Raw genomic sequence first — 12,029 nt, 5'->3', positions numbered from 1 at the left:
TGGGGAGCTAGAACAAGCTTTTGAACTTCAGTCACTCCGGGTGTGGGGATCTCAGGGCACCGGCCGCCCTCCCCCTCCATCCCCCCCGCCTGCCAGAGACCTAGCGCCCAGCCCGGGGGTGGGCTGGCATGAACGAAGCAGGCGCAGTGGGGCCGAGGGGCTGGGGGGAGGGGGAGGAGGAGGAGAAGGAGGGAGAAGAGGAGAGGAAAGAGGGGGGAGGGGAGGGGAGGGGAGGAGCGGAGGGCTCGGCGGCGTCCTCCGGGGCCGGCTCTGCGGCGGCTGGATCGGAAGCCGCAGGGAGGAGGATCCAGGCAAATAAAAACGACCGAGAATGACCTCCAGCAAGCGAGTCTGAGCTGGGCCCTGTCTTCCCCCGCTGCCCCGTTCAGCCCCCGCCCGCTCCGGCATGGGAGACCGAGCGCAGCAGCCCGAGCGCGCGGCCCCGCGCCCGCACCCCCTGGGGGCCCCCGGCAGTGCGGCGGCCCTGGTGAACGGCGTCTTGCACGGCGTCTTGCACAACGGCTTCCAGCCTCCGGCGCCAGCAGCGCCTCCACAGCTGCAGCCCCGACCCTGTGGCCGGGGTCCAGGGGGCGGCGGCAGCAGCGGCGGCGTGGACCCCCGGCCCCAGCCGCAACCCGACGGGCCGACCCCGCTCCACGATTCCCCGGCCAAGAAATGCAGGCTCCGGAGGAGGATGGACTCGGGGAGGAAGAACAGGCCGCGTAAGTGGTGCCGGGGGAGGGGAAGCGTGAGGGCGGAGGAGTCCGGGCGGGGGTTGGGGTTAGAGGGTGCCCCTCAATCCGGCACTACCCACGGGGTGCCCCCGCTTCCCACCCCAGGGCGGCTCTCTGTGTGGGTGCTACTGGTGAGGGCCTGCGCCTCTCCGGGGGGATTTCCGTCCGCCTGGGCTTCGGCTCTCTTATTTGTGGCTGGGTAGAATGCATTGCGGGGACTGTGGCTGGGAGGAGGGGCCGCCTTCCCGGGCTCCCTGGACTCCCCGAGGCGGCTGCAGCCTCTTACTCCCTTCACTCTGACGATTTTCTTGCCCTTTGAATTGCAGAGTAGCCTGCAACCTCACTGGTCTATTGGTGAACGTCTAGTCAGGAGGTGTGTAGTTTGACAATCCCCAAATCACGGCTTATTAAATGGTGTTTCCACGCAACCAATCAGAGGGCCTTCCCGGGGGGACACACCCACTGATACCATGTGGGCTGGGACAATACGGACCAATGAAAAGCCTCTTTTTTTTCCTTTGGTTTGGTTGGGAGTTTGTGGCTTGATTGTAATTTACAGTGTTTAGTAGGCTAAAATGAGTTATTTCACAATACGCAGCCTGTGTTATATAATGTTAGGTTCTAAAGGGTGTCTCCAAACTAGACTTTCTGGGATGTAAATTTGCAGGTCGTGTTTACAACTTGCATCCGAACTAAACTTTATTTATTCTACTGGTGATCTGTTCCTGTGTATCTTTAATGAAGCTGATAAATGGCAAGAAACAGTGTAAGTAAATTGTAGATTTCATATCTAAATTAAGCACTAAGGGAGGAGGGCGAGTAATGAATGCATTCAAGAACCTAAAGACCTCTCAATTTAAGTTTCTTCTCCCTTGACACTTCCCTCTCTTACTTGAAAATGTTCTGTTGTTTCCTAAGTCTTTTAGAAGTACATTAACGTCGTTACCGTCGGTACTAAAGTATTCCACGACTTTAATTTATGTGGGCTGAAATTTTGGAACAAAAATCTCTTGTCTTACCTAGCATTCTGAAATCGTTTTTGTTACCAAAAGCTTTCCAATGCATAGTTTTAAAATTTTGCTTTTATGCCGTCTGGAAAACTATATTTTTACGGACTTGATGGAGACTAATTACTTCTCGTTGCTACCGTAGTTTACTTAGCTTGGTTGAACACTCTGGAAACTTAAAGATTCAGTAGGTGTCCGGTTTGTATTTAGAAGTGTAATGCACTTACCATGAATTTTGTGTTATATTTACCTGCGTTTTTGTAGTCCTCCCATTGGACTACAGGTATCATGAATTCAGGAACTTCAATTTTCAGTCGTTTCCCTGAAGCGTAGAAATGTATTTTGCATACCCTGTTTAAAACAAATGTTTGTGGAACACCTAATCAGTGCTGAAATGTAGTGAATAATTGAATACACTAAAACGTTTTTGTTCTATGTTTGCATTTTAAGTACCTGATGTTTAGTGAAGCGCAAATTTTCTGGTGATACCATTTTTTTTTCTTAAAGAAAAAAAGATACTTTGTAGCAATTTCTTTAACACACTTTATAACTATGTATGCAGAAAGGAATAAAGTAATAGCCTCCAGAACATTTTTTTTAAACAAGATAAGTGGTGACTTTTTTCCTTTCTTTTAAACCTGTTCTTCTAATTTTCTTTTTTTTAAAAAAGGGAGTTTGTTTTCTTAGGGGAAAAAAAACCCTTTATGGTTTATATGACATTAAAAGTGATTTGAATAGAAAACTGCAAATATAAACTGAGTGTTTATCATTCAGCCATATCTTCTTTGAAGTTTGAATAGGCTACTTGATGTCCAGTTTGAAAGAGGACCTGCACTGGAATCCCCAGGTTTACCTTTGTGTGACTTGTGATACTTCGTTTTGAGTCTCAGTTTTCTCCTTTGTGAAATGAAGGAATTGGACTAGAGAACCCTTACAGCTCTAAATCTATGATTCTTTTATTTTTGCATAAATGTTAACAAAGTTATCCATAAGTGAAGGAAGTGGAAAAATGGAAGAATAATCTTCTTGCTAAATAAAGGGTATACCAAGAGCCTTAATGCAGTTGTAAGCTTCAAAACTTACAACTAAAACTTTTGAGATACATTTTACTGTATCCTTGTGATCCTTGCATAAATGTCAATAGAATAAATTTTCAGTGAAAATTTATCAACAGATATTTAAGTAATAGAAGGGGAATCTTTTTGTTAAATACATTATTCCTGGGGCTCGTGCGTGCGTGTGTGTGTGTGTGTGTAGAATTTTAACTTATTAATAGAAGTTTGAGTACTAAAATTGTGCACACTTCTTTCCTTGAGGGTATGTAAAGTCTTATAAATAGTTGCTTCCCATCTATTGGTTTGTTTTCCTGTACCTTCTTTTGTTGACTCACCCTCATTCTAAAAAGAGAGCAGGATGTGGCAACATAGGCAGAAGCCCTTCTGTGTGCCATAGTTTTATTAGATAGGCACCTGCAATGACTGTAGGCCAGCATATAGGTTAAACATATGGGTCTTTATGTTTCTTGATATGTATCATTTGTTTGTTTATTTATTTTGTCAGATTGCTTGGTACTTTTAGGCATTTAATGTTCAAATTTGCTAGAGGTAAATCAGAATAAGAGTAAGTAACATTTGATTTAAAAATAAAGAACAAAAGGGAAGAATAGAATCTGCATTTCAGTGCTTGATCTGATCTTTAGCAATTACAATAAATTATTCTCTTCTGCAGAGAAACATACAGTTCTTTCACCTGAAATGTCTCTACCTTTTTCCTTCACTTGATTCAGTCCCTTCCAGCTCTTTAATGAAGCCTTCTTCTCCTTGACCATACTACTTAAGAGCTACAGGGCCTTTTTTTTTTTTTTAATACATTTTTAATTATATGAATTTTGACATCAACACATGTCTTTTTGTAAGAATTTAAGTAAAACAGTAGACAAGAGTACTAGGCCTAGAATTAGTTATACTTGAGTTCAAATCCTACCTCAGACACAAGTTGTATGACCTTGGGCAAATCACTTCACCTATGTCTATTTCACAATACCTATCTCCCAGTGTTAATGTGAGAATAAAATGAGTTATCTATAAAGTTTGCAAAACTTAAAGCATTGTGCAAAGGTTTATGATTATTATCATTAACACAGTCCCTCCAAGTTACTTAAAGCTTATAACAAAAAGAATAATAGTAAATAAATATATATACATACATATATGAAAAATAGTAAAAAGAAAAAAATTTAAAGTTCAGCAAAACTAACCAACATGCCTAATAAAGTTTCTTTTTTTAAGATTATAGCTTTTTATTGACAAAACATATGCAAGGATAATTTTTCAACATTGACCCATGCAAAAACTTCTGTTCCAACTTTTCCCCTCTTTCCCCCCATCCACTCCCCTAGATGAGAGCCATAGGGTCTTGACCAAATTACTTTTTTGGAACTTAGTTCTCTACTGAGTTCAGTGTTGTCTTAGGTATATTGGTTGGACTAGGTCTTGGAATATCTTTCTAATTCTGAAATTCTAGGATTCTTCAATATCCTACTTTCCATTCATCTATTCCTACTCTGAACATCTATGCCATGTATGCTATGTAACCAAATTGTTTCATGTCTTTTCAATTAGACTAGAAGCTCCAAAGGCAGGAGGATTGTCTATTATCACATATAATCTTAGAATTGACATGAATCCCAGAGATTATCTAGTGGATTCTATCTTAAAGGAAAAGTCCTGTGAACAAGTGGAGTACCAAACTCATAATTCTTTGTTGGCTACTTGATACAGCCAGAGGGAAAAACCAAGCTCAAACAACTGATATGATTTTTAGCGAATTTTCCAAATACAGGTTTGAGTAAAAATTGAGACTGAATTCTTTTAATCCATGGTTTGGGCTATCACAGGCAACAATGGACTTTCTGCTTTGGAGTCTTTACTGATAAGGTCTTACTTCACTTGATTCACAGAGATTCAGAAACTTCTTCAGGATATATCTTTTAAGTCCTAATGTGATCCTTTGGGGTCTGTCTTTAAATATGTAAAATTATTAAGATTTGGATACCATTCTTAGTTTGCTGATCTGGAGAATTGATTGGTAGGCATATCCTTATAGACTTTAAGAAAAAGAATAGTAATGTGTTACTGTATATCTTCCACCTAATCTGTTGCGGATCAAGATCTAAGCTCTTTGAGGGCAGGGATTGCTTTTGCTTTTTGTCTGCAAGGCCTAGAATAGTACCTGACAATAAGGGCTTAATAAATGATTAATCTATTTCATTGAACAGTATAGTTAATAAGAATTGTAAAAAGTCAAATAGTCCAATTGCTTCACTTTACAATTTAGGAAATTGAGGTCACAGAATTAAAGTGACTTGGCCAAAGACATACATATGTAGTAAGTAGCTGACCCTGGAATTTGCTATTCCAAATCTAATGTTTTTTCCCCTAACTTTATATACCTTCCATCAAGATTTGTTCATTAAAAATGCTTCTCTGACTACAATGCGATTAAAAAAAAAACCCTAATAATGTTATGTATTCTTACACCCCTCAAGTTAATATTTTTTTTTCATGAAAATGATGAGTACATACTTTTTAAAAGAGAAGAAAAGGGACACAATGTACTTTACAAGAGCTGCCTTGAAATTCTGAACTTTTAAACACTAAGGCTACTGTTACAGATGAGCAGCAACAGCAATGGAGATACTGGAGAAATGCTAAGTACAAATAAAAAAATCAAGCTTTGGAAAAGAAAACATTGGGAAGAGATTGAAGGATTTTTGTCACTCTTTATAATCTTTTTAAAAAAAAAAACTGAAACTGCTCATCAGCTTTCTGAATTATAGAACTTTTTCCCCAATCCATTGACATAGAAAGTGATTGGGAGACGTGGAAGAAAGTTTTTAATGTCAAGACTTCTTTACTTGAATGCTATAATCGGAGACACTGAAATCTGTAAACCAGATTTTTGAAAAATGAAAGACTTCAACCTGAATAAGACATAGTTTAGATCTGGGACAATTTTAGCCTTCAAGATTTGGATTCTCTATTATTCCTGAATCAGGTTAAGTAGAGAGATAAGGGGGATTTGCAGTTGCTTGGTAGCTAGGGGAGCTATATAATACCAACCCAGGAATCCCTCCCGAATTCCTGGCTGTCTTTGCATAGGATAGTTAGGTAGGCTTCCTCCCCCCCCCCCAGCATAATTAGTATTTCAAAGAGGGGAGGCTTAGTGGTCAGGAGCATTTAAAATTAAAGACAAGGGAAATAAACATTTATTAAGTATCTACTATGTGCCAGGCTTTGTGCCAAGGTATATAGAAATATTATCTAATTCTTATTAAAAAAAAAAACTACTGAGATCTCCCTCACTGGGTAGTACTCTTCTATGAACTGATTTACATTTCAAATGTTCTAGCCTCAGTTTCTCCATTCATAACCTGGGACAAAGCTTTTCCTGTCTCTTTGGGATTGCAAGTACCACGTGCTGTGAACTTTTTGAATGATATGATCATAGAGTCAGAGAATTGTAGAGCTATTAGGGCCCTCAGAGAGAGCAGGATAACAAAATCTAGAGTTGGGATGGGATGACCTTTAGAGTATCTTACCCAGTCAGTTAGTAAATAGGGACAAGATTTGAATTCAGGTTCCTGGCTCAGAATCTAGCATTCTTTCTCCTGTTCCTCACTGTCTCTCTGGAATCTAGTCCCATCCCTCTTCTTTGTCGATTAGCTTTAATGAAGAAAAGTGACTTATAAAGGCATTCTTTTATTTCAGTCATGACCCCCTTAGTTTTTATAATATTATTAAATGAAAGGGTCTAACAGTATTCAATATTTCACTGCCATACTCTTTTGTTTTTCTATTAAGAGGAGAAAACCTTATTTCATCCATCTGTTTTCTGAAGTAAAGTCATTAATCAGTTTGTCTGTCTGTCAGTGTTATTTTCAATTACATAATTGTACTTATCATGTTGTCCTAGTTGTGCTTATGTCACTATTCATCAGTGCATTTAGGTCTTCCTGTGTTTCTCTGAATTCATCATTTGTCATTGCTTATTTGTATAATAGTATTTGATCATATCCTTTCATTAAAATTTCAACCCCTTTCCAATCATTATGCATCCATTTTGTTTCTGGTTTTTTACTGTCACTAAAGGTACAATTGGTCATTGTTGGTCATTCATTGGAATCAATGATGAATTTCCAGAAGTGGTTACATGTATTTGGATTTATAATTCAAGGATAATATAACACATGGAAGTTGTTTCTAATTCAATGGAAATCTGCAGTGCAAATCAAAATTATTTTATCTTCACAAATTGGATTATTGGCTCTAATTGGGCCCTGGTTGTGGCCCATGGTTATATTTGGATATTATACACCCTATTTCTTCTAGTAATAATCCTGTTTGCAGCCATGAAATTCAGCAGCTAATACAGAGTACCTTTTGTTTCCTGTGGCCAAATGTGTGGAAATGCTATTTGTTAGCACTGAACTTGCTGGACATGTGATAGAAAAGAGTGGAATACAAGTAGAAAATGAAACCTACTTATGTCTTAGGAACTAGATTGCCAAATAGGTCTGGAGGGGTTCTGGTGGTGCTTTTTGTCTTGTTTTTAAGGCTTATATCTTTTTGCAAATAGTCAGATCTCATAAGAATGTACTTCTAGATGAGATTATCAGCGAATGTAGTTTCATAACCTCTAATGCCCAGGCCAGTTTTCCACCTTGGGATGACATACTTTCAAGTCAGATGTCAAAGGCATATGCCCTGGTCTGGGCACAAGTTCACTGAGCTGCTCAGTGAACCTTTCCCCCACATCACTTAGCTGTCAGGGGAGGTGTCTAGTTACTTGATTTGTGACGTCTTGTAGATGCTTGGCTTATCACATGGTGTGTGTGTGTGTGTGTGTGTGTGTTTAAAAGATATCAGGTTATTTCAAGAGGAAAGGATTTTTGTAGGGAATCAGCGAAATTTTTAAAAAAAGAGTCAAATAGTTATAACAGAAAATGCATACAGATTGGTAGGGAAGAGCCTAGAATGACTAATGATTTTAGTAGACTGACAAATGTTAGAGCTGGAAGTGACCTTAGTGATCATCTTGTTTATCTTCCTCATTTTTCAGAAAATCCTGAGCTTTAAAAAAGAAAGGTGACTTTCCTAATGTCATAAACTCAACCAGTGGCAAAGTGGGACTTGAAGGAGAATTTTAGGAGGAGGTTAGATGAAGTTTCTCTCCAAAGAGAGTTGATGGGGCTATGCTAAGGGTCTTATTCTTTATTGAAAAAATAAAATACATCTGCAAAAACTGTGGAGGATGTGTCTGCTATAATATAATAGCCATATAGGCTAAGAGACTGACTGTGTACCAAGCTAAATCCTTGGAGCTTCTGCAAACAAATGTATATTCCAAAGGATGATATGATTCAACACTATTATATTAAGTCCCTGGATCTCTTTGGCCACTAAGGATATACCAGCTATTTGACTTTGAATCTTCATTCAAAGAAATGGGCAGCCAAGACATTCTCTCCCTTTTCCTATGTTCAAGGTACTTTTAGCAGCAGAATGATGTGCCTGGAAATTTTTTGATCTAATCTTAGTGGATTGCCCAGGTTTGATAGAAGACAAGTCATTGCCAAGTAATTGGAAGGATTGTAAAGTAGACCCAAGGCCTCCAGAAGCCCCCTTAATCCATAGAATTTTACGAATTGACCAGATCTTACTGGAGAGCTTAACTACCCCAATTTGACTGGAGTCACGCCTTCATTTCCTAAAGCTTTTGGAAGAGGGATCACATATCTTTTGTTACCATGTCTTAAACATGGTCTCTATCAGAAATGGTCCTCATTTTAATATCCAATAGGCTAATAATGTCTAGAGGCATGGTGGGTTAAAATTGTGGTTCTGTATGACCTTACTAGCTCTTTGGCTTTGGGTAAGTAACTTCTCCTTTTTGAACAATGGTTTCCTCTCCTATAAAAGGGGAGGTTAAATATCTATTAAATATCTAATTTCAATTCTAAAGCCAGTGGTCCCATAAACTTAGCCTGATGTTCCCTGCATTACAGTATGAATAATATTGTACAGAATGTGAAGAAGATCTTAAGATAGTTATTTTTGAGTGTGTCAGTATCTCTGTAAATATAGAACAATAATTTTTTCCTGTGCAAGTTGAAATGGACACATATGTGCATTTTTATTATGCTCAGGGATTAAGCATCTGATTATTGCTCCAGCTTTAAACCTTCCACCTAGCATTTGTTTAGAGGCTAAGAAAAGAGTTTGGGGTGCAAGTTTAGACAATCATGAAGAAAACATCGGCCATTCAACCAAAGTATGTTAGAATTGTGTTTGATATCAATCATAATGACCATGATCAGATAACTTTGATCATTCACTGATCAAAAATCAATCTAGAACGTTTTAGTTAGTTCTAGGTTAGTCTAGGAGAGGTTACTTAGGCTAGTGGATGCTTTGTATCCACTGTGTATAGGTAAAGACCAACCAGAAGGGATTCTTTAGCCAGCATAGACTCTTATCAGGATGGAGGCTTCACGGGGCAAAAGGGATAAACAATTTAGTTAGTGCTTACTAAATGCTAGTCACTGTCCCAAGTACTTTACAGGCAATCATTGTTCAGATGGCCCTTTTGGTATGCAATGTAGAGAATTACATAGATCTTCCAAATTAAGGATGTTTAGATCACTGTCCTGGATGAGCAGGTGTTCCTTTTTCAAACAGGGGTTTTTGCTATAGCTAAAAATCAAGAGACACCCTTTGTTACCCGGAGTTCCTATATAAAGACTTCTTATATTCCTTGTCTTCTACATTATCCTTCAGATATTTGAAGATAGCTGTCATATCCCATCTGAGTCTTTCTTTCTCTAGGCTAGTATACATCCCTAGTTCTTTGAATTGTTCATTCTTTTTTTTTTTTTTTTTAAATTTAATAGCCTTTTATTTACAGGATATATGCATGGGTAACTTTACAGCATTAACAACTGCCAAACCTCTTGTTCCAATTGAATTGTTCATTCTATGGCGTGTTCTTGAATGCTGGCCCCCATCCCCTCTCCAACCAACAATGGTCTTCTAAAACCTGTATGTGTAGAACTGAACATGGCACCCCACAACACTGAACAACAACTTCATTATACAATTTCATTATATATTCCCTATATAATGAGGGGATTGGTCTAGAGCACCTCTGAGCTTAAAAAGAAGCATTTGGAGTATTTCTGGTAGGGTAAAAACCCAGTTACAGTTCTGGGGTTTCTTGGAAAGCAGAGAATTTTCAACATCACAGAAGACTTCCCATTCCTCAGTTCTCATCCAATTTTTCAAATGTGGAAAACCCCTGGGTCTGGTCTGGTTCAGACATACATTCTCTCAGCAGTTCCACAATGAGCTTATCTCTCAGGGTCTAGGTCACACCCTTTGTGACTAGTTCAGTAAAGCCCAGTAAAGACTCTTTAGCCATTTTCACTTCTGCCAGTCTCACCAGAATGCTGGATTTTCTTAATGGTTGGTAGTAAGGACATGTTAGTAGTAAGAATATTCTGGTTCCAATGAGGATAAAATATCAACAAGCTCTTGAGTCTTTTTGGATGGTATTATGGACTCAAAATTAGTAGGGCCATACATTGTTTGTGAGTTTGTGTGTCTATGTGTTTGAAAATGCCACTTTTTAAAATAATAGCTATTTCCACATGCTTTGGATAAAATACAAATTCCTATTTGGCATTTAAAGCCATTCCCAGTTTGGCTCCAGGCTATTTTTTTCCAGGCATGTTACACATTAACTCTTCCTTTTGAGGCGTATTCCTCTTTACTAATCTTCACACACTCTACATTCCAGCAAAATCAGTCTCTTAGATGTTTTCCACATTTGATGTGGCATCTCCGTGCTTTGCACAACATCCCCCCCCAATCCTGACTTGTCCCCAGTAAAACTGACCAAAAAGCAGTAACAGCTGGCTGCACATACCACATTTCTAACCAGCCTTTCACCTCTCTCCTGAGAAGGATACCCCTGATATCTTGAATTCATTCCTATTGCCAGTGTGTTATGGGAACATTTAAAATTTTTGATGCTGAGAAGTGTATTCAATATCTTACCCCTTCCCCCTTCAGCCCATTATGTTTCTTTCTGTCTCTTTTACCCACAAATCTGTATATATATGTAATATGTAATATAAGTGTATTTATACATAGGTATCTACTTATGTGTATACACATACCTATGTAGATATTGTTAAATATTCAATACCTACAACTTTCTGGTATATAGTCTACAATTCTTTTATGCATATTTGTGTAGAGAGCTGGAACTCTGGAGAAGTATACTTGAAATAAGGTGTTAACTCAGTGGAGTTACTACAGCACACTGAGAATTTGTCAACTGTAGAACCATTATATCACCATACTAAGTACTAAGTATATGTAAACTAGAGAACCATTATCTCATCAATCACACTGAGTTAACACTCTGCTGTAAGTATCTTTGCTTCAAGTATACTTTTCTCAGAGTTACCCAATATCTGAGGTCCTCTACATATTTGCATTGTACTTATTATCCTAAAGAAAGATTATAATGTAGTGAGAAATTTTACTTACATCAGGAAATCCATAAATTCTGGACTTAAGTTGAGCATTAAGGCTCAGGCTGTTTGGCTCAACAGCAGTGGGATCTGGGATTCCCCAGTACTTGATTTCCTCTCCCCTGGGCAATGAGCTCTTTACAGTATACTGGGATACAATACTGTAAGGTCCTGTAAGAAGACTTGGAACCAACTTGCACTTGGTTTAATGAAGGGAAACTAAATCACCAAAATCCAAAAGGACTGCTTTACCAATACAATTATTACATAACAGAAAAATACAAAAAATTACAAAATAGAAAACATTTTCTGCCTTTATTACATGAAGCCTCGGTGAGGAACCAGTTTCCTGATTTTTACCAATACTAATACCAAATTTTCAGTTTTAGCTTTTACCTTTTTTCCATCCCCTTCCTTCTCCCCTCTCTTTCCCCACTCTCAGTCTGAGATCTGAGACTTTAGACCTAGAATGAAATCATCTTATACCGGGCATCTGCAAGTACACATGAATCCTCGGACTTGAATTTTTTCTCTCATACAGGATTTAATTGAAAATAAATTCAAATGATGGAAGAAGAGATTTGGCATTCAGAACCTTTTACCACCTAACCCCTCTCCACCATTGCTCACTTCTTATATTTTACTCATTTCTGCATACTCTAAGATTGAGTGAGCCTTCTGGCCATTCTT

At 38.8% G+C, this 12,029-nt stretch overlaps 1 protein-coding gene across 2 annotated transcripts in view; it reads left to right on the top strand.

The window, feature by feature from the left end:
• Positions 1-220: 220 nt before the first annotated feature.
• Positions 221-12,029, top strand: part of PANK1 (pantothenate kinase 1) — a 66,387-nt gene continuing 54,578 nt past the window's right edge. Inside the window, exon 1 of one of the 2 annotated variants that reach the window (XM_031956020.1) lies at positions 221-722. In XM_031956020.1, the coding sequence (XP_031811880.1) occupies positions 407-722 (316 nt within the window). In that variant the 5' untranslated portion in view covers positions 221-406. Of the gene's footprint in view, positions 723-1,258; positions 1,501-12,029 lie in introns of those variants that run through there. The other variant, XM_012540615.3, reaches the window with a different exon arrangement.

Source organism: Sarcophilus harrisii, chromosome 2 (assembly GCF_902635505.1).
Source record: "Sarcophilus harrisii chromosome 2, mSarHar1.11, whole genome shotgun sequence".
NCBI classification, from domain to species: Eukaryota; Metazoa; Chordata; class Mammalia; order Dasyuromorphia; family Dasyuridae; genus Sarcophilus; species Sarcophilus harrisii.
Note: the sequence above shows the minus strand (reverse complement) of the source record. Positions and strands in the feature narration are given on the sequence as shown.